Below are 22,526 nucleotides of genomic sequence, written 5' to 3'. Positions count from 1 at the left end.
TTGGTGTTCAGTTTGCAGGGATAAGTATTTCAGGGGCTGTGATCTGCTTTTAGGGAGTGGCTTGCTCTTGGCCAAATCCTGCTGAGCATTCGATTTCCGAGTCCTTGCTCAGGGAGTACAGGGCCCCCGCTGGGTCAGTAAGAGAAGGGCTGCAGGGCTTACTTGGAGGTTCCAGTTCACTTTCTTCAGTTCTTGCTTCTCCAGGGAGCTTTGAGAGTGTCTGAGGCAAGTGCAGTTGTTCCTGTGAGACAGGGAGTCTTGTATTGAGGCTCCCTGGGGCACCGTGGCTCTGCCCTCCTGGGAGGCTGGCTCTGACACACAGCGCAGGCTGCCACCCCAGGGGCCTGCAGCCTGTGCTGCCTTACCTGGGGCGGGGGGTGACACACAAGTATTCCCACAATACACCTTTGACAGACTCAGACCCAGGTTCAGAACGCTAACTCAGGAGCCCTGAGGTCCAGAGGATGCTTGTTCATAGAGAAAGTGGGAGAGCTGGCCCCTGGCGCCTGGACCTTCTTGTGGACAGACGCCTATTCCCCTTCCTCCTTAACTGCTCTAGGAAACCAGCCTGGGATTTCTCCAGAGCAGGACTGGGTGGGCAGGAGACTGGAGTTCAGGAAACCAGCCACAATGGCTCTCTCTGTGCCTGGGTTTGGAATCACTCCTCATGTTCCTGGGGCCTCTCAGCTCTTCCTGCAACTGCTTAGGACCCTCCCTCAGGGCTCCAGTGTGGGAAGTCTGCGGAAAGCTGGGGAGGGCCACCGGCTAGAAGCAGTCCTGACAACATGGAACACAATACAGACAGACTCTGGAGGAGCTGTTCCCTGCAAGAATGGGAACCAGCTGGTCACCTTTGCAGCAAATCCATTTGAGCCCAGGTATAGGATTCCTCAGCTCCCTGGAGAACCTCCTCTCTCATAGCAATACTCACTCAAACTTTGGGAGGCCCTCTGCCCTCAGAACATGGCAACTTCCAGCCCCCGACAGGAGCTCCTGTCCTGCCCATCAGCACCTTGCCTCCAAGCCCAACTGTCAAGGACAGGTCCCATTACAGATGGAATAAGAGCTATTTCCTAAGACCCTGCTCTCGGTGGGCCGGGTATCTTAATTGTTTCCTCTTGCCCTCACATCTACCTTGCAGGGAAGGTGCCATCTCCCCCACTTTACAGATGAGGAGCACAGAGGCTCGTAGAGGTTATGTGGTTTGTTCAAGGTTCCAAGGCTCCTAAATGGCAGAGCAGTTGAGGCCGGAGGTAGCAGCCTTGAAAGCTCATGGCCCCATGCTGCTGCTCAACAGGGAGCAACATGCCGAGGTTTGACCTGGCAATCACTGACAATGTCAGGGAGCCTTAAGGATCATTTGGTCTGTCTCCTTCTACAGAAAAGCAAACAGGGCTCCAGAGAAATGAAGCGTCTTGCATACAGTAGGCATTCACAAATGTAGAGGTACTTCCTGATGTTGTCCAAGCCCCTGAGCCACGTCTGCCCTCTGGCAGGCCTGCCTGGCTCTGCCTCAACTGGTCTCCTCCTCTGGCGCCTGCAAGCCCTCCTCACCCCAGGTGCCCTTGCCTTGGGATGGTGACCTGTCCACTTACTGAGCTGGCAGCATGGCACATTTCCCGCCTTGGCCCTGGTACAGGCTGGCCAGCTCCATGAGCTCCACCACGTTGACGAAAGTCCTTGGCAGCTGCAGGGAGCGGAGGGTGGCTTTGTTAAGGCACTGGCTACTGCTGGGAGGAACCTGGGGGTCATCTGCAGTCCAGTTCCCACCCCCCAATTTTACCAATGAAGAAACAGGCCCAGAGGGTGGATGTGACTTGTACTATCTCACTGAATCTTCTTGAGTGGCTCCGCTTTATAGATCGAGAAGCTGAGACACAGAGCGGTCACTTGCCTGAAGCCACAGTGCTGGGTGCAAACCTGGGCCGACTGGTGCCGAGGCAAGCTCATTGCTGCCACACAAGCCTGTCTCTGGCCAAGTGAGATTTCCCCTGCAGAGGAGCTTGACAGCCACCTCCCTCCCTACCATCCAGGTGCCCACTCATGGCGGGTCTCTGCTCAGTGAGCATCTCAGTGAACACAACCTGCCTGGATGCAGCCCAGGGAGGTGGCTGGCAGGACCCAGGAACATGCAACCCCTCTCCTACCTCCTGAGAGAGGATGTCCAGGGCCTGTTGGATGTGCTGAACATACTCCGTGGCCAAGTGGGCCTCCTGTAAGGAAAAAAGGGAACTCTCTTTAGCCCCTAGTGCCCGCTCTCAGAGAATGGTAAGAGCATAGGAGGGCTCTGGGGCCTGGGCTAATGACTGAGTGGGTACAGAGGGGCTTTGGTGGTCCTGGTCAGGCTGGGAAGCCCAGTCCTTGTTGCTACTGAGTCTCTGTAAGAAATCATCCCTTGTCCCCTACTCGATGCCATGAACAATCCCAACCCCCCACCCTGTTCCACATAATCTCAGACCCAACAGTGGGCTCTGCCAGTGCTGAGTCCTGCCAGTTTTCGGCCTTGGCTCTTGGCAGTCCCATGTGTCACCTGACCTCAGCCTTCTCCAGCCACTTGCCGTGCCCTAGGTAGCCACACTTTCTTTTTCCTTTGGGCTTTTTGGTCCATGCTGGTCCCACTTCCTGGAATGTTTTGCTCTCCTGTGTTCCCCTAACTTCTATCCCCTGTGACTCAGTGTAAGGTTCTCTTCCTGTGAACCATCTCCGCAATAGGAGGCTGATTTAGAGGTGTGCCCATAGCATCCTGGGTGATGCATACGAGGTACATAGTAGGTGCTCAGTAAGTCCTTGCAGGCTGAATCTTAGGGGTTTGCTTTATAGCAGAGGGAGATGGTCCTATATTTTTAGATGTGGCTCTGGGCTCCTTAGAAGGTGTCCCAGGCTGATACCAGCGGGGGTGTGGGTGGTGACTTGAAGCTCTTATACTCATGGAAGAACGCATGTCTGCAGGAAGTGGGAGTTGAGGCACCCATGAAGCAGCACCACTCAGGCAGGAGGGGATAGCTCAGGCAGCCCATTATTTTTCCTGGAGACAAAGAGCTGAGGCCGGGTGAGATATCGTGCACTCAATTCCAGCACACTGATGGGCACAGAACAAGTGCTGCTCGCTGAGTTTCTGCCCACAGCTACCAGAAGGGGTACTGGGAGTTGGGAAGGAGAGGAAAGGAACAAGAAGATAGACAGTCCACGCCGAAGAGTTAAAATAAAGGAGAGGGGACCTCATGTCTCCCAGAGTTTCTGCCCTTCCCCCTTTCCCTCTTTTTAAAACAGTCTGAGTAGTCTGAGTTAATCCTGGTGGTGGCATCCTAACCCTTTCAACTGAACTACGCCCTCAGGAGTATAAACCTGACTGTTCCCATGAAGAACACACATTCTGGGGCTAGTAGAGGGCATTTCCCTACGCCAGTGTCCACGGGCAGCTCTGGGGTTCAGGTCTCCCCTGGGGCCAGGACACAGCAGTACTTAAATCCCCACGAGGTAGGGTTGCTTCTGCCTCTCAGGGAGAGAACTAAGGGGAAGAGGTTTGGAAAACCAACTCCTGTGTGCGGGAGGACACTTCTCATCAAGCCTCTGGTAGTCGGCCTCTGTGAGCCACAAGGAGTGATAAATGCCTTTTCCCCCCACCACCATCTGTGACTGTCAAACATTCGACCACAACCTCTGAGGCTGGGCAGCTGCCTTTTCCTGGCCAAATAAAATACAGAATGTCCCCAACTTAGAACAAGATGTATTCCAAAATAAAAACTTTTGGAAGTTACAACTTCCAGAAGTTTGTGAGTCTGGACATATTTCCTCATGGAAACATCAGGAACAGGTTTGGGCTCCCAGGGCCACCGCTGAGGTTTGGTTAACTCATGATAGGCCATCCAACCCCATCTAGAACACTGTTTTGCCTTTCCTCAAAATGAAACAGGGCAGGGATGGGGTGAGGATAGCTAGTCCCCTGTCTGGTATCAGAGGTCATATGTGTGTGGATAACAGAGGCCCCGCCTCAGCAGTGCCTGCGGTAGATCCACCTAGATCTTACTTCCGGAATCGGGGAACCAATACATCTGCTCTTCCAGGGGCCACTCAGGCAGTAGAAAAGGCTGGGCCTCACCCGGCATGTGTAAACCAGGGAGGGCCTGGGGCAGCAGGCAAATGTGGCTCCCATGAGCAAGGAGCTTGGGGCAGGGCCAGGGGTGGATGGGCAAGGATGTTGCCAGAAGCCAGCAACTTCCTTCTCGGGTCCTCACAGGGTTGGTAGGGGGCCTACCGGATTCTCACAGTAATGACACAAGTCGTTGCCCCCAATGAAGAGTGTGACCAGCTTCCAGTCTTTCTCCAGGTTGATGTCCTGAGGGGACAGAAGATCTTGAGTTTAGACCTTGGTGGGAGGCACATGCAAATGTTGCTACTGGGCCAGCCCGCCCGCCCTCCAACTGCCTTTTGTCTTCTTTGTATTGTAACAGAGCAAAGCAGCAAAGTGGGCCAGGTGTGGTGGCTCACGCCTGTAATCCCAGCACTTTGGGAGGCTGAGGCAGGTGGATCACCAGAGGACAGGAGTTCGAGACCAGCCTGGCCAACATGGTGAAACCCCGTCTCCACTAAAACAAAAATTAGCTGGGCCTTGTGGCAGGTGCCTGTAGTCCCAGCTACTTGGGAGGCTGAGGCAAGAGAATTGCTTGAACCCGGGAGGCAGATGCTGCAGTGAGCTGAGATCGTGTCACTGCACTCAGCCTGGGTGACAGAGCGAGACCGTCTTAAAAAAAAAAAACAACAAAGTGTGGTTCCCTAGCCTTCAGTTGGTGCTGGGATAAGGTGCTCCACAGTGAGGATTTTTTTTGGGGGGTGGGGTGGGGGAGTCTGCTTACACAAGGGAGAAGGGCTATTTTCCCCTTGAAATCTTGTGTCCTTGGAGAAGTAGAATGTGGATGTGGCCCATTAAATGCCGAGGAGATTACCACCCCCCCCCACCCCACCCCCACCGCCAAATGAAGGCCTTCCAGGGAGCTGCGGGCAAAGGATGCAGCTAGAAGCAAAGGCCCTGAGCTGCCCCTGGGATGAGTTCTTAGGGTCCGGGAAAGGAGACTGGAGGAAGAGCCCAGCGTGGACTGAGAAGTGGGGCTGGGGTTGGGGTTGGGAGGCCCTCTAAGCAGTTGGCTTTCCACTTGGCCACCTCCATAATAGGAATCCCACTGGAAGCTGAATTCCTAGGTATAAACACTGAACAGTTATTTAAAAAAAAAAAAAAAAAGTGCTAGTGAGAAGTTTCAGAGGGGCAGGGTGAGGGGAAGGAGGGAGAACGGGATTGAAATGAGAAGCCTATTTTTAGAGCCTTGCATTTAGATTCTGGGAAGCCACCTCTTGGTTAAAGTAGGAAGCTGTCAGAGGCCAAGGCCACCACCTCAGCCACCTCCCTGTTCCACCTCGCCCTCCTGCAGCTGGCCCTGGGGTGGGGGGTGCCAGAGCCTACATCCAGGGGTGTGGCCAAAGCAGGCGCCTCCTTGGTAAGGCCTGCTTCTCCGGGGATCTTTTGGCCCTCTATAGAGGCCAGCCCAGAGCAGGAAGTGCTGTGGTGAGAGGGACCCTTATGTGGCTGTCCCCTCCCCAGTCAGCAGGAGATGGGCACCTTTCAGGGGTGGCCTGGGGCCTATACTCACGGGGCTGTTTTTCATTCGCTCTACCAGGTCCCAGGCCTGGGCTGGCATGTCCCTAGGTAGGAGGAAGAGAGAGCGGCGTTAGTGCTGGTTCAGGAGAGAGGACTTAAGATGTGGGATTTTGGCCTAGGAAGAGAGGTGTTTCAGGAACGGTGATGTTACCAGTACACAATTCATTCCATTCTCAAGAAATCTCAGCTGCGTAACAATCACAGAGATGCCATGGACCCTGGAGCCACACTGATCTAGCCCCTGCCACCCAATAGTGTCATCGGCCACTCGGGTTGGGATCCTGTCAATCTTCCCCTCAGAGAGTTTTCCTCAAGCTCCTTCTTTGTAAGCCAAGCCTGTTCATTTCTTCTTCAGTTGCCTGTTTTAAAAATAACCTTTTGTATATTTGAGAAAAGTCACAGCGCTCAATTATCCCTCAGTTTTCTCCTTTCCAGGCTTAATGACTCCTTTAACCTTTACTTCTAAGCCCTGCTCTCTGCTCCTTTAATCCTTTTGTTTTTCTTCTCTGTGGTTACTTAGATTTCTGCACCATTCCCCATCTCCTTGCTTTTTTTTTTTTTTCCCCCTCTCCAATAAAACAGGATGGACAGGATTAGTTCTCCCTCCATCCCCTGATGTCTACCATAAATAAATCAACACCATTTGGTGTTCTGGATGAGTGATGTGAGTGCCAATGGAACACTACTCAGCCATAAAAAGGGATGAACTATTGGTATACCAGTAACATGGATGCATCGCAAAATCATTTTGCTAAATAAGTCAGATAAAAAGTATATCCTCTTTGATCCCATTTATATAAAATTTTTAAAAATGCAAACTAATCTATAGTGATGGAAAGAAGGTTAGTGGTTGCCTGGGGTGTGGGGGTAGGGACAGGAAGGAGCAGGAGGGAGAGATTACCAAGGGGCCTGAGAAAACATCCCATAGGTGATGGACACGTTTTTCATCTTGATCGTGGTGATGACTTCACAGGTACAATGTTAAATTGTATCCTTTTTGAGACAGGGTCTTGCTCTGTTGCCCAGGCTGGAGTGTAGTGGTGTGATCATGGCTCACTGCAGCCTCAACCCCCTGGAGCTCAAGTGATCCTCCCATCTCAGCCTCCTGAGTAGCTGGGATTACAGGCCCATACCACCATGCCTGGCTAATTTTTTGTATTTTTGGTAGAGACGGGGTTTCAGGATGTTGCTCAGACTGGTCTCCAACTCCTGGGCAATCCGCTTACCTCGGCCTCCCAAAGTGCTGGGATTAGAGGCGTGAACCACTGCACCCAGCCAAATTGTATCCTTTTAACATGTGATGTTTATTGCATGTCATTTATACCTCAATAAAGCTGTGTTTAAAGAAATGTCTATGAGAAGTTAGGTCAGCAAAGGGGATACAGCCAATGAAAGCTTCCATGGAAGAAGCCATAAAAGCAGTAACTGGTGTGAGTTGGCCACTGAAAATCTTTGGGTGTCTCCAGTAAGCTAGGTACGTGGCACCATCCCTACCTTGTTTCTCATTAAGGAGAATTTACAGATCTAGGATTGTATCCCATACATTATTGCTATTGATGAGTACATCAGAAAGCTAGCTATAAAGACAGATTTTCCTGGTCAAAAGTGACCACAGAAGTACCATTAACCTTTTAATAGGTTGAAGATGTGACTAAGACAATCCATGGGCAATAAGCCCTCCTGGGTAGGAGGGGAAGTTACAAACACTGCTTCTTCCCCTCTTCCTAGCCATCTTCTTCCCATCCTTCAGGCCCAGACCAAGTCCTGTTTCCCCTTGAGCCTCCTCTCTGGGCTCACTGATCCACACATCCTGCATTTCCTTTTTCACCCCAGCGACCAGTGGTTCTTTCAGCTCTGCTACTGACTTGCTGGGTGAGCTTGTACAAGTGGCAGAATCTTGCTAGAATTGACTTTTTCCATCTTTTAAAGGAAGAAGTTGGACTGGATGATTTCAGGGGTCCCTTCTGGGTCTGCATCTGTCTTTAGACAGTGCATTTCACACTGTGTGCTCTCCTGTTCTCTTAATTGCACTCCATGACGAAGCACTATATTGCTGCCATACCCAGCATTTTCTTTTGCGGAAAGTTACTTCCCATTTGTTTAGTCTCCTTACCTAGAGTGCAAGCTCTTCATGGGCAGGGAGTTCATCTTTTGTTTCCTTTGTATCTTTTATTTATTTTTGGAGATGGAGATTCATTCTTGTCATCCAGGCTGGAGTACAATGGCACGATCTTGGCTCACTGCAGCCTCCACTTCCTGGGTTCAAGTGATTCTCCTGCATTAGCCTCCTGTGTAGCTGGGATTACAGGTGTGTACCATCAAACCCAGCTAATTTTTGATTTTAGTAGAGACAGGTTTTCACTATGTTGGCTAAGCTGGTCTTGAACTCCTGACTTCAGGTGATCCACCCACCTCAGCCTCCCAATGTGCTGGGATTACAGGTGTGAGCCACCATGCCTGGCCCTTTGTATCTTTGAGTAACCACCTTGGGGTTGAGTCCTTTGCAGGTGTTGAATGAATTATTATTGATTGATGGAAGGAAAGTTAGGTTAAAAAAACTTTGAAACTAAAGGTCATTAAATGGCAAACTTTTGGTACATTTGTACTGTGCTACTTTTTTGGTGGGTATTACATACTGTACTACATTCTTTTCATGGATTATATGTCTTATTTAATGCTTATGACAACACTGATAAATACTATTATTATCCCTATTTATTGCTGAAGAAACTAAGACTCAGAGATGCTAGGCAACTTGCCCAAAGTCACACAGCTAGCAAGTCTTGGAGCTGGAATGTAGACACAAATTACCTGACCCCACACCCTATGATATTAGGTACTCTGCTGTGGCACGTTTGTTTCTCTTTAGGTGAACTCATCTGTATCTATGCTAATAAACAACAGAATAGAGATAAAGGAAAGTTATAGAGCAATTATCCAACCTTCCTTTCTTAAGTCAAAGGATTGCTTTCCTTTCCCCTAACATCAGACATCAGAGATACCCACAAGAAACCACATGTCTCAACTACTTCCCTGGCCACTGACTTCATCTGGCAGAGGTGCTGAGCAGCAGTCAAAGAGAAAAGGCAGTAAGAGAAGTGAAGTGAGGAAGGAAGAAGGGGTTTAATTGTCAACAGAGTGAGAAATCAACCCCTGGAAAATGAAGCCTGTACTGTACAAGAACAATAGAATGATGATAACAATGATAGCAATCATAACAACAGTAATTAGATGTTGCTATAATGACCCCACAAAGCCCAGTTTTTGCAGAAAAATAAGTTCTTCCTGCTCGTGACGTTGAGGAACTGACATCGCTTCCTGTGGCTTAGAGACTCAAACAGAGCATGGGGCCCACGTTACCACTTCTGAAAGGAACATTCCCGGTAAACAGAGTGAGTCAAGCCAGTGTCGTTTCCCTGGTGATCAGAGCATAGTGATCCTTCTACAAAGCATACACCCAGCACGCTCCATGCAGAAAATCAGTGAGCCTGGTCAGGCATTTCAGCTTTAATTATCTGAGTTGTTGTCAACAACAATCCCAGTGAAAACAAACAGCCACCATGCTGTTTGGGGGGCCCTGACGCCTAACTCCCTAGTGTCAGAATATAGCTTTTTCAGAGCCAAAGACTGAAGAGAGGTGGGGAGAGAGAAAGGGCAGCTATCACCGGGGTCATGCACTCAGTTCTCCAGGTGCTGAGAGCCACCCTGCATGTGTGACCTGCTGGGCAGGAGGTGGAGCTGGAACCAGCAGGGACAGTGCAGGAGTGTAGGGTAGACGTGCACCTCCTGCTGCCCTGGAGAGGCAGTAATAGCACAGCTGTCAGAGCAAAGGCTCCTGATTCAGGCATGGTCTGATCCTGCCTCCTCTGATAACTTGCCGGATAATCTTGGTGGTTCTGGAAAGCTTATAAGCCTCAGTGCCCCTGTCCAAGGGTGTGAGGATCTCAGGAGATAATTCACGTGGAAAGTCCTGCACAGCTGCTACTGCCCCTGGGACCAGGCTCCTGGATACCACCCTCCTCTCCTCTCCTCCGGTTTCCCACCCTGATGTCTCAGCCTTGCCTTCCACTCGCCCTCCTGTATGGCATCTACTCACCTAGCTCTGGCCCCTTCTGCTGCCACATTTAGTCCTGCTGTCCCCTCCAAGGTGCCGGTAGAGAAGCCAAGAAGGTAAGGGTTGAACTTCTTCAGAATGTCTTTAGAGGAGGAGAGCACAGGTGAGAGCCTGCAGGACCCTCACAGTAACTGAGATGAGCATGCAGGGTGGGGACACACGGGTGGGACACAAGAGTTCTGGGGATTTTCAGGGCTGGCTGACTTCCCTCATTGCAGATAACCTCCTCTTCCCCTCCTCTAGCAGGAAGGCCCTGGCCCCAGGGAGGATGGCCACAGTGATGGTGCCTCTCCAGGCTGCTACTTACTGGGCAGTGTGGTGTGAGTCTCCAAGTTCCCATCCCCTCCGATGCTGGGGAGGAGAAAGCATATTTATTAAAATCACGCCAACATGCTGCTCCGTGTGTCAACATATGCATAAGTCAGAACCAGAACCAGAGATTCTGCCCCTGGGGCATCTCTCCCATCACCCTCAGGGGTAACGCAAGCACCACCGACTCTCCTGTCTCACGCTGGGCCCTGGGGACCCAACTGCATCCTGGAGGGGTGACAGGGGAAACACTACTCACGCCTCTTTGAGCGAGCATCATCAATAGAGCATGTGTCAAGAACATTCTCACCTCCAAGAAAGACCCCTCCAAGATGTGGGTAGGTCACTGGAGTTGTTTGGTCGAGCTCCCACTGCTGTCTATAAAAAGCAAAAAGAAATTTCAGGGCTGGGCTGAGGGCACTGGAAGAGCCTCCTCTGGCCCTGGAGTAGCAGCTGGGACCTGGATTTGCCTTTTCTAAAAATAGTACCGGCTTTTCTCCAGGCCACCTTAAACTTGGAGTGGTCTTGATACATTCTTCTCCCCAGTACTCTACCTACAACCAGTAACCGAGTCCTGTTGGTTCCGCCTTCCCACCCTCCCTAGCACCTGCCCCTTTCTTTTTGTTCCCTTTGCCATGTTCCTAATTGAGACTCTCACCTCCTTGCCACGGGCAACACCCTGGCCTCCTGCCTGAGCAAACTGACTCCAGTTTCTGTTCCTCCTGAACATGCCTCTTTCTTCATGTTCCCCAACCCCAGTCCTGACTCTTCAATGAGTCTCCCTTACCTTCAAGATCAAAGCCAAATCCCTTCACCAATCTTCTGAGGTCACCATAATCTGGTTTCTACTTTCCTTCCCCTTGTTTGCTCCCTCCTTCCCAGTCCACACAAACCTTCAGGCCTAAACTAATTACCTGCCATTATTTTGGAAGCCTGAGGGCCCTGAGCTGGTCTACCCCATTACCACCCACTCCCATCCCCTCCTGGAATGCTGAACTCCCTCCTTTCCAGCACCTTACATTTCCAAATTCATTCTCTGAGACCCTCATCAGTTCCTATCTCCTCTATAAAGCTTTCTCTAAATGCTCTGCCTTAAAACAAAAAACAAAAAACAAAAAAAACCCTTGAAATTTACAAAAGTAACATATGTTAAATGATACAAAGATTTAAACAAATGAATGATCTACCCCTACCTTAAGAATCCTGCCTCTTGCCACAGATTCCACACTCCCTCCTCACCCCTTACCCACATGCAAATACCACCAGAGCTCATTAGTGGTAAACAGACTCGTATGTGCCTTTCCACATCTTTTTCCATGTTCACGCCAAAATGGAAACACCGCCACACATGTGGAGCTGGTGTTTGTTTCTACCGAAATAAATACCCTATTTTAAAAGTCCCCTGTGGAGGGGAACAATGCCTGCCGGGGCCTATCAGACAGTGGAGGATGGGAGGAGGGAGAGGATCAGGAAAAATAACTCAGGGGTACTAGGCTTAATACCTGGGTGATGAAATAATCTTTGCAACAAACCTCATGCCACAAGTTTACCTGTGTAACAAACCTGCACATGGACCCCTGAACTTAGTTAAAAAATAAAAACATCCAAGTCCTATATGTCATCTAGGTGATTATGCATTTCTTTCCGTGTATGGTTCTTGTTTTTCTAGCCAGACAGGTTGCTGGGGGGATATGACTGTTTCATACCTTATTTCCCTTAGAATTGCTAATAGAGTATTGTTGTACACAGCAATGGCTAAGTAATCAGGGAACACAATTCACTTAGCAAGACTGTGCTATGTGCGAGGAACTGGGCTCCCTCTGCCCCAAAGCACATGTCCTTAAATGGAGTAGGGAGCATGGGGCAGTGTGTGTGTGTGTAAGATCTGCCGCTCTGAGTCTGGGTAGATGGAGATGAGTCCCTTGATAAAGGCAGGCCGACTTGGATGAGTGCCATCACATACCAACAAAACGCCTGTGCCTGCGAACAGCGGGGAAGGCTGGGATTGCTTCTCCCTGGGAATTGAGAGGAGGCCTCGTGGAGGAGGGGGCTTTGAGCAGAACTGGGAAGGTGGCGAGACAGGGCATTCTATATCGCCTGGCTGTGTTTCAGTGTCTGACACAGGTAGGCCCTCAGTAACAGGGGCTCAGCACTGAATGTGGAGCCAATGCTGGGGAAGAACAGATTTTGCACGAGGCCTGGCTGGACTCTGAGCTGCCCATCCTGGTTCACGGCTCACTACTCACAGTCAGAGAGTCACCCAGGGCGGCCACCACTTTGATGTCTGCTGGTTGGAGCTGGTGGACTAGGGGAGACAAGCAGAGAGGTGGTTGTGGGGGCTGGGGGTGTCTACCTTTTAAAGTACACATTTTACCAGAAGTCTATAACTCTGTCCCACTGCTCCCCATTGTACTTATTTTCAGCTTAAGGCTTTAGCAGTTTTGCCCCTTCCATTCATTCAGAGCAACCAAGGCACTGAAGGGAATGGGCTTCATGGCTATTGTCCATCCTCAGAAGAGCCTGATTCACACTGGGGTGGTCCAGGAAAGTTCCAGCTGTGGGGTCATGTAGCACAGGCAGGTTGAACCCCAATCCCTGACTCTATCTGCCTCACTGGGCAGGGAGGCCTAAGGGACCGCCACTGGGACTATAAGGAGACAAGAAGTAGCATTCAGTGGAGAGGTCTGTGCACCTCCAACTGGAAGCCCAGCTGTGGCTGCAGGGTGGGATCTAGGTCTGCACCGCATGGGAATTAGCAAGTCCTGCTTAAAGCTCCAGGGTATATTTGTAAGGTCTCCCCCAACCTGGTGTTTGGCAAGGCCCTTAATTGAAGGGGATGATATTTTCACTCACCAGAGGTTGGAACACTATTGGAAGCCTTCCACTCTGTACACACGAAGTCACTGCCCCAGTTCTAAACCAACAGGAGAAAAGATTCAGTGCCCGACACTCATTGTGCAGGGAGATAAACTTCAGCCCAAGAAGAACCAGCTAAGGGATTTTTGATGCAGGCTAGAAACGAGTCACCATACAGGATCATGTAAGGGAAAGAACTGTGAGCTATAGATGGGCTAGCAGGGAAATTAGGGGAAGAAATGGGTGTGTCTAGCTACCCCTATGCACAACCCATAGTGCATGTCCCCCCATGTGCACCCACACACAACCTTTCTTATGCCAATATGTCTACGCTTTGAATGGAGCCAGTGGCTGCCCCAAAGCAGGGAAGAAAACCATGAAGTCATATACAGGTGAGTCTCCCAAAGGAACACAGCATTTGGATGCCTAACATGAGATTACAGGTATGTGTGTTTTATAAAATTAAGCTAATTGACACTAATTATAATGCTAGAACCTAAACAATAATTAAAAGATTTTTAGAATAGTAACACAAAATATTTTACAATTGTAAGGCTCCTAGTTTCTGCCTATCTTTTCTGGATACCTGTATGTCTTTTTACATATTTAACTTAACAGCCTTATTCCTTTTATGTTTGTTAATTAATGCAAGCAACCCTGGATGCTTTTAGTAAATTTTCTTTATCTCTAACACAGAGCATATTTTCCAGGTGCTGGGGGAAGGAGTGGGAAGGGAAGCAGAGGGCACAGAAATGATTAGTACCAAAAATCTGGGGGCAAATTGAATATCTTCCCAAAGTCCCAAATATATGCATGCTGAGTGCGGAGTAGGGCTTGACCAGGTTGACTGATTGTCCAGGAGTCTGACTGTCAGACACTATGAAAGCTTATCCATCTCTTCAATCAGATGATGAAGACAAGCCTTGTTGAAATATTCCTATCATGAGGGAGCAAAAATGGAACTTTTAAATATTATTTGCTTAGTCCAATGGAATTTAGTTTTTTCCAAGGGACTGCTCAATTCATCATACTGATGGATTTCTTCTGTTGAAAGGTTTAATGAAATCAAGAACATGCTTGTGTGCAGATGACAAATACTCAGAGAAAATGCAACGTAAACAGTTATTCAGCCATCAGCACATGAGATATAGCTCAGATAGTTGGTGAACCAGAGATAAGCGTATTCCGTGTAGATGAACAGACCCTGGCTGGAATTTAAACGTGCTTGTCTGTCACAAGGGAAGAACCATGCACCACATCCAAAATCAGTGCATCCAAATCCCCTGAAGATCTTAAGCTGCAGATTCTGATTCAGCAGGTCTGGGGTGGTACGCAGGACTCTGCATTTCTAACAAGCTATCAGGTAAAGCCTCTTTGTGCCTACTTTATCAGTTTTGCTTTTATTATTTTTAATTGACATATAAGTGGACATATTTATGAGGCATAGTATGATATTTTGATACATCTCTACAATGTGCAGTGATCAAATCAGGGTTATTAGCATATCCCTCACTTCAAATATTTATCGTTTCTTTGTGTTGGGAACATTCAAAATCTGCTGTTTTAGCTATTTGAAAATATATGGTAGGCCGGGCGCGGTGGCTCAAGCCTGTAATCCCAGCACTTTGGGAGGCCGAGACGGGCGGATCACGAGGTCAGGAGATCGAGACCATCCTGGCTAACACGGTGAAACCCCGTCTCTACTAAAAAATACAAAAAACTAGCCGGGCGAGGTGGCGGGCGCCTGTAGTCCCAGCTACTCGGGAGGCTGAGGCAGGAGAATGGCGTAAACCCGGGAGGCGGAGCTTGCAGTGAGCTGAGATCCGGCCTCTGCACTCCAGACTGGGCGGCAGAGCCAGAATCCATCTCAAAAAAAAAAAAAAAAAAAAAAAAAAAGAAAATATATGGTAAACTGTTAACTATAGTCACCCTACTGTGCCATAGAACACTAGAAATTATCCTTCCTATCTAGCTATAATTTTCTGTTAATCAATTTCTGCTGTCCCTACTCTGCAACCACCATCCACCCTTCCCAGCCTCTAATAACCGCTATTTATACTCTACTTCTGTGAAGTCAACTTCTTTAGCTTCCGCATATGGTGAGAATATGTAGTATTTGTCTTTCTGTGCTGACTTATTTCACTGAACGTTATATCCTCTAGGCTCACCCATGTTACCTCAGATGACAGAATTTTGTTTCTGTGGCTGCTTTGAGTAGAAAGCTGTTAACACACGCCCTTCTGGCTCTGAGATTTTTAGCTTTTCCAGCAGCAAAAGCAAAGACACATGAGACTGAAGAACCAAGAGGGCAGATCCAGACCCATTCAGCTCACCATTGTCTACCCAGCATTTAGCATAGTGCCCACTCCACGTAGGCATCCAACAGGTAAATGTTGAATCAATAAAGAAATGCCTGATTCACAAGATGCAGCTGACATTTCAATTCTCATGGAATTTGGTCACTGGTTCAATGAGGACAAGCCTCCACTAGGCTAACGTGAGCCTGAGAAAATTCAGAGAGGCTGGACACAGCATAACCTGCAGCCAGCAATCTGGTATTGCTTGTACCGCAGAGCTTAGCATCCAACAGTTCTTAACCATTTCATATCGGTTAGTTTCTTCAGCTGGCTTATAAAATGTCTTTCCCCAATCACTCCTGCGGATGCCCAATCCATTCTACAGATACAGTCAGGGAGATCTTTGAAAGACATGAACCAGATCATGCCACTCTCTCCTGAGACCGCCAATGGCTTCCCACCTTTCTTCACTTGAAATCCAACGTTTTTACTCAGGAATTCAGGCTTTGTGTGATCTGGCTCCTTGGCACTCCTGATCTCATTTTCCCCACTCTCCACCTCATTCTCATGCCCCCAGTCACTCTGACCACCTCTCTCTTCCCCAAATACACCCAACACAGTCCCACTTCTAAGCCTGTGTGGTCCATGGTCCTTCTGCCTGGGACTGTGTTTCTGGCTCTCTGTGTAGCAAGTATCTCTTCATTATGCACGTCTCAGTTTAAATCTCCCCTCAGAGAGGCCAGGCCTGCACGGTGCACCTGAATGTGCCTCCCTTGCCCCAGCCCCATCACCCTCCTCAGAGCTGTCATCACTATCTGAAATGACCATACCTAGCCATGTACATAAGATGCCTTTCTCTGTAGATTGTAAGTTACGTGAGGGCCGGGATCCACCTGTCTGGTTGACACTTCTGTCTTCCTGGAATAGTGTCTGGCACATAGTATGTGCTCAATAATTGTGAAACTCTACTGGGCTCTCACTTCTCCTGGTCTGGACCATGTTCGATACTTCTCTGCATGCCTTCTAGCCCCCAGCATGAGACTGGATATAATATAGGTGTGAAACCGAAACTGCTGGTCGAACCCCATCCTGATGACCAACAGACCTGATCTGGACCAGGCCTGACTGCCAGTCATGGTGTAGTCCAGGGTCCTCCAGGCCATCTTTGCGGTGGCCGTCCTAGGCTCACAGACACGGTCCATCCAATGGAATTAACCATGGGCTCTGAATCCTTAGCACTAGAATGACTGACTTGAACCAAACAAGGCCTAGGGGCCCACGGGAACATGAACATGAACATGAACATGCCTCCACTTCCTTTTGGGCCCCACCCCTGAAATTGCAGTTCCCTCCCACTCAGCTTCCACCTTCTGAGAAGTCAACGCCACATCACACCCGCAGCCTCTCCCTCTTGAGAGGCTGAGCTGCTTAAGCAGTCACCATGTCTGTGAGCCCAGGATTGCCAAGGTCAAAGAAAATCAATCCACAGGCACTTCCTCTGCTTGGGGGCTGACGTCAGGTAAGCAACTTGAGAACATGTTAGGGCAATCCTGGGGCTTCGTGGTTCGGGAACCTTTTCTGTACATTCCAATCCCCAGTACGTACGAAGCACATTTCTGCTTCAGTGAACGCTCTGAAGCCTGCACCACACCCGAGCCCCTGGCAGGTGGAAATGGTTTGTCTGAGAGACGCAGAGGTGAGTCAGGGGTTACCTCAGTGGCTGGCTTGGTGGGGTATGTGTAGTTACTGTTCCGAGGGGTTCTCAGGAAGGGCTCATTCTAAGAGAAAAGAAACCACATGGAGAGGTTATCTGACAGCACTGAAGTTTGCTTGCGAAGGAGAAAAACTAACAATCCTGCCCTGTAGATTTATTTAACATGATTCTTCTGCACTTATATAGAAAGAACTATATAAACATAATTTCATTCATTTTCCAGAGGGTTTTACATAACAGCTCTGGCAAGGGATGGACAACACAAGGCCCGCAGAGGGTTTCATACCCATTGCAGTCTGGGGTCTGCACTTCTGTGCCCCTCCTAGCAACTGAACAGCTCCCTAATCCTCAGACCTATCTATTTTCTTGGCGTTGTCATTTCTCTAGCAAGGGATTCATGTTTCAGCATTTTTTTTTCTCTTCCAGAAAGTATTATGATTATCAATATATTTGAATATCTGTTATGTTTTTTTCTTTCTGCCTCCTTTGAACTATATGTCTTATCCTCTTTAGGTTGGGTTCCTGTATCTTAGTCATTTTTTTTTCTTGTAAAACATCCTCCTCATTCTCTACTTACCTATCTGTTTCACAATCAGTTTTCACACAAGCCCAGTCAAGAACCCAAGTCCACCCAGTTGCAGGTAAGGGGTTAATTAAAGAAGGAAGAAGGAAGCAGACAAAGGAGAAATGGGGAGAAAGCTAATGAGAAAACGTAAAAATGACAGGGAAGCAAGATCAAGTTGATAAGACTGAGATCAGGAAACACCAACTGGGCCCAGGCTGTGTACTCCCACAAAATGTGCTCAGTGAAGTAGTAAGCCCATGGTCTGAAAATTTGGGAATAAAATGGGAACAAGCAGAAAAAACCAGGCTGACGCAGTGGCTCATGCCTGTATTCCCAGCGTTTTGGGAGGCCAGGGTAGGAGGATTGCTTAGGGCCAAGAGTTTAATACCAGCTTGGGAAACACAGCAAGACCCCATCTCTACAACAAATTACAAAAATAAATTAGCTCAACATGGTGGCATGTGCCTGTAGTCCTACTACTCAAGAGGCTGAGGCAGAAGGATTGCTTGAACCCAGGAGTTTGTGGTTACAGTGAGCTATAATTGTGTCGGTGTACTCCAGCCTGGGCAACAGAGTGAGATTCTGTTTCAATTAAAAAAAAAAAAAGACTGGGTGCAGTGGCTCACACCTGTAACCCCAGCACTTTGGGAGGCCAATGAGGGGTTGATCACATGAGGCCAGAAGTTCGAGACCAGGCTGGACAACATGGACCCTGTCTCTACTAAAAATACAAAAAAAAAAAAAAAATTAGCTAGGTGTGGTGGTACACACCTGTAATCCCAGCTACTTGAGAGGTTGAGGCACGAGAATTATTTGAACCTGGGAGGCAGGGGTTGGAGTAAGCTGATATCGTACCAGTGCACTCCAGCCTGGGTGACAGAGCAAGACTCTGTTTCAAAAAAAAAGGAAAGGGAAAACCAGAATGTTGGAAAAGTGATCTTGTCTCATACCTGACCACATGTACACAACCATGTTCTTGCCTGGCATTGTAGGTGACTGACTTTGCACCCCCCAAATGCCCCACTTTACAGATGAGCAGAAGCTGAGCCTGAGTGAGGAAGGGACTGCTTCCAGGTTAGGGAACAAGTGATGAATGCCCAACTTGTGCCAGAGCTGACCGGACCGGCCTCTTGCCTGGTTCCATTCCTCACACTGGAGGTCAGGTCAACAAAAACCCTGTTGGTCAGACAGCGGGAAAGGAAGAGACTGGGAGGACAGAGTCCACCCACACAGACCTCTCAGGCCCCAGCTCAGATCCTGGTTCCCTGAGGCACCCGACAAGTCTTCCCTTTCCTCTGGTCTCAGCATTCCTGTCTGAAGCAGGGGCTGGTAACGGATATCCTTTCTTTCTTTCTTCTTTTTTTTTTTTGAGACAGAGTCTTGCTCTGTCTCCCAGGCTGGAGTGCAGTGGCGCGATCTCTGCGTCCTGGGTTCACACCATTCTCCTGCCTCAGCCTCCCGAGTAGCTGGGACTATAGGCGCCTGCCACCACACCCAGCTATTATTATTATTATTTTTTATTTTTTGTATTTTTAGTAGAGACAGGGGTTTCACCGTGTTAGTCAGGATGGTCTTGATCTCCTGATCTCGTGATCCACCTGCCTCAGCCTCCCAAAGTGCTGGAATTACAGACATGAGCCACCGTGCCCGGCCCCTGACATCCTTTCAAGGAGAGGTACTCAGGGCCAAGTGGGAGAAGTGAGCCCTGGACCATCTACAACAGCATAAGACAGAAGAGGGCTTATGGTGGCAGGTCCATGTAGCTACTTGGGCTTGTCTCGGGTTAACAGTAAGCATTCCCTCAGCATTCGCCAACAGAGAGGGTGATGTGGGAGCATTCTATAACTAACTGACCCACGCTGGTTGAGCAGCCGAAGCGTTAGAGCGTTTCTAGGTGCCAGGACGAGGGGAGGAGAGAAAGAGACAACTGGCTCAGGTGGGGAGACAGACTTGAGAAGCTGAGGCAGTGAAGCATCAGAGAACGGCGTGGCCAGTCAGGGCAGCACCTGCTGAGGAACTGGGGCAAGATCTGGAGATGTAGGGTCCTCGGAGACAAGACTCAGTGGCATTCTCCCTGCACTTCAAAGGAGCCCAGACTGGGCTTAGAGAGTCCAGCGGCTGGAGCCAGTCCTACCGTGACCAGCATGGGAGGCACTGAGGGAAAGACAAAGCTGAGGTTTTTGGAAGTGCCGCGAGTGCAACTGGAGAACGTGTTTCACTGAATCTGTTTGATCACAAGATCTACAGGTTGGGGAAAAGGAGGCAGAGCTAGAGGGCCAGAGGTCACGGAGACACTGGAATGTGTTACAGACTGAGGCCGTGGCAAGGACAGAAACAGCCTAGGGTTGTGGCGGGTGCCTCAGGGCTTTCTCCCACTCCCCTTCTTTTCTTTTTTTCCCAACTCCTATGTCCCTGTCTAATGGGTTTTTATTGGGTTTTATTGGGCTTGTTTTTAGTTGAGTTTATTGACCATTGACCACTTGGTACATGCATGAGTCAGAGTGGTTTAAAGGCCTGGAGCCAAGCAGATGACGTGAAAGACAGGTTCGATGGAGCCTGACTGGCTCTTGAAGGCTAGGTTTGGAGCCCCCGTGAGTAAAAGGGGGGCCAACTGAACGGTAGCGCAAGGAACCGGTCTAGTAGTTCCAGCCATGCAAAGATGGTGTGGGCTGCCTGGGGAGGCAGAGCCCAGACAGCCTCCTGATGTGAGTCAGCAACGTGAGTCAGTGGCTGCGGGACAAGGCCATTAACATCCTGGCTGCATTACTAGGTGTAACATTCCACAGGGAAGGAGGCGTGATTTTCTTCTCTTCTGTGCTGGTTGGATGAAACCAGACGTACAGTCGCCACCTTACAGGGGGCCACATCCCAAGGAGAAATACCCATATGAGGCAGGGGTTGGCAGCCATGTGTGCAATGAGTGGTTGGAACTGAGAAGACTCTCAGCTGGGTGGTGGCAGTCAGAGGCAGGAGGACATAATGGTATTTCATGGGATGTCCTATGAGGTTTTCTATCGCATTCCATTCAAAAAGTGCTAGCACCGGGTGTGGTGGTTCACACCTGTAATCCCAGCACTTTGGGAGGCCAATGTGGGAAGATTGCTTGAGCTCAGGAGTTTGAGACCAGCCTGGGCAATAGAATGAGACCCCATCACTATTAATTAAAAAAAAAAAAAAGTGCTGGTTCCTACCTACACTGATTTCAGGTGGTTTGAAAGCTCACCTTAAGAAAGTGTGAACATTTGGGGATGGAGAACATTAGGACAAATACTTAATGCATGCACAGCTTAAAATCTAGATGACAGGTGATATGTACAGCAAACCACCATGGCACATGTATACCTCTGTAACAAACCTGCACCTTCTGCACATGTATCCTGGAATTTAAAATAAATTTTTTAAAAACTGTGAACATTTAAGCAGAGGCCATAGGGTGTCTTGGGAGGGATGTGGTAGAAGAATTCCATTATTCTCTGAGAGATTGCATCCACAGAAGTCTAAGGCCCTCCCCACTGAGAACCTAAGATTACGTAAGTCTATTGTTTCATGGTGGGAAGGTGGGACTAGGTAGCCTTTAACGTACAAAGTGATGAGGATCTGAGCCCCTGCAGTGGCAGTGGGAATGGGAAGAGGGACAGGTGGGAAGAATTCTATTAGATTCTGGAGGACTGGTAGGAATCCTATTAGATAGGGTCCCTGACATTTCATGCCGGCAGAACTTGAAAACTCCAATGACACTGACAGAAATAGAGAACTCCTAAGAAGCAGAGAGTTTGGGAAGACAAAGAATTAGTTCCCATTTAGACACTCCTTGCTCAGAAAATTATTTTTTGAATGAATGTGAAGCTTGAGATGGTGGTGGGGTCATGGCAGGATTAGATTTAGAAGCTCTGAGCATCAAAAAGATAACGATGTCACCTATGTAATTCAATATAAAAACACTGCTAGACAGAAAACTAAGGGAATTTGACAGACTTCTGCTTTTTCTTACGAGAAAAGACAGGGTGTAATACATGAACTTATTTCAGCCCCCCTCCTGCTCGATCATACATTAATCTGCCTTTTGGGTAGCCTTATACCATATAGAGCATCCAAGGAGAAATGTATTTTAAAGGTCGGAAATAGAGGATTGGAGTTCGGGAAAGAAGAAATGAAGACACAGATTGAGAGACTGACGAATCCAGCACAAAGAAATTTCACAGGAAATCCTGGAAATGGATAAGTCTCAGAGTGAGAGGATGTGGAGACAGAGAAAAGAAAACAGAGGCCAGGCGCAGCAGCTCACACCCGTAATCCCAGCTCTTTGGAAGGCTGAGGCTGGTGGATCACTGAGTCCAGAGTTCAAAACCAGCCTGAGCAACACGGCAAGACCCCATCTCTACCAAAACAAACAAACAAACAAACCCAAATTAGCTGGGCATGGTGGTGCATGCCTGCAGTACCAGCTACTCAGGAGACTGAGGTGGGAGGATGGCTTGAGCCCAGGAGTTCAAGGCTGCAGTGAGCTGTGATTGCTCCACTCACTTCCAGCCTGGGAGACTGAGCAAGACCCTGTCTCAAAAAGCGAGTGAAAAAGGAAAGAAAACAGAATGGAGACATGAAAATTGGAGAATATCTACATTTTCAAGACTGGGGAAAGGGATGAGGAGGGTCATTAAAGGCAGCAAGCAGAAGACCAGAAAAATAAAGGCGATTTAGTGTCCACAAACCCAGGAAGGAGTGAATTTCAAGGGGGAGGTGGTGACCTTTGACAAGGGCTTCAGAGAGGTCAAGAAGAATGAAAGCTAAAAAAAGGACCAGGCATTCAGCCAGCTGCCCTGGGGTTAGGAAAGGACTGGGCAGAAAGCCCATTAAGGCAGAGTATAGGCTCAGTCCACAGAATGGCTAGTCAAAAGTTGGCTGTAAAAGGACTGTCCAACTTGAAAGTACAACAGAAATCCACGGTATGCTGTTAAGTCACCCTACCTGGCTCACAGAATGTATGAGCAGTTAGACTGAGGATGGGAGGAGGCTGAGAAAGC

General features: G+C 48.8%; 1 protein-coding gene across 1 annotated transcript in view; it reads right to left on the bottom strand.

The window, feature by feature from the left end:
- PLB1 (phospholipase B1) overlaps window positions 1-22,526 on the bottom strand; it is a 150,099-nt gene that overhangs the window by 12,901 nt on the left and 114,672 nt on the right. The window contains exons 44-54 of the mRNA XM_021924506.2: window positions 16,939-17,004; window positions 12,927-12,987; window positions 12,320-12,378; window positions 10,384-10,451; window positions 10,072-10,115; window positions 9,747-9,846; window positions 5,643-5,694; window positions 4,256-4,336; window positions 2,148-2,213; window positions 1,596-1,687; window positions 163-241 (exon numbers count right to left, since the gene is read on the bottom strand). Coding sequence (XP_021780198.2) covers window positions 163-241; window positions 1,596-1,687; window positions 2,148-2,213; window positions 4,256-4,336; window positions 5,643-5,694; window positions 9,747-9,846; window positions 10,072-10,115; window positions 10,384-10,451; window positions 12,320-12,378; window positions 12,927-12,987; window positions 16,939-17,004 — 768 coding nt within the window. The remainder of the gene's footprint in view (window positions 1-162; window positions 242-1,595; window positions 1,688-2,147; window positions 2,214-4,255; window positions 4,337-5,642; window positions 5,695-9,746; window positions 9,847-10,071; window positions 10,116-10,383; window positions 10,452-12,319; window positions 12,379-12,926; window positions 12,988-16,938; window positions 17,005-22,526) is intronic.

Source organism: Papio anubis, chromosome 14 (assembly GCF_008728515.1).
Source record: "Papio anubis isolate 15944 chromosome 14, Panubis1.0, whole genome shotgun sequence".
Lineage (NCBI taxonomy): Eukaryota > Metazoa > Chordata > Mammalia > Primates > Cercopithecidae > Papio > Papio anubis.
The sequence above is the reverse complement of the archived record's forward strand: the minus strand, read 5'-3'. Positions and strand labels throughout refer to the sequence as shown.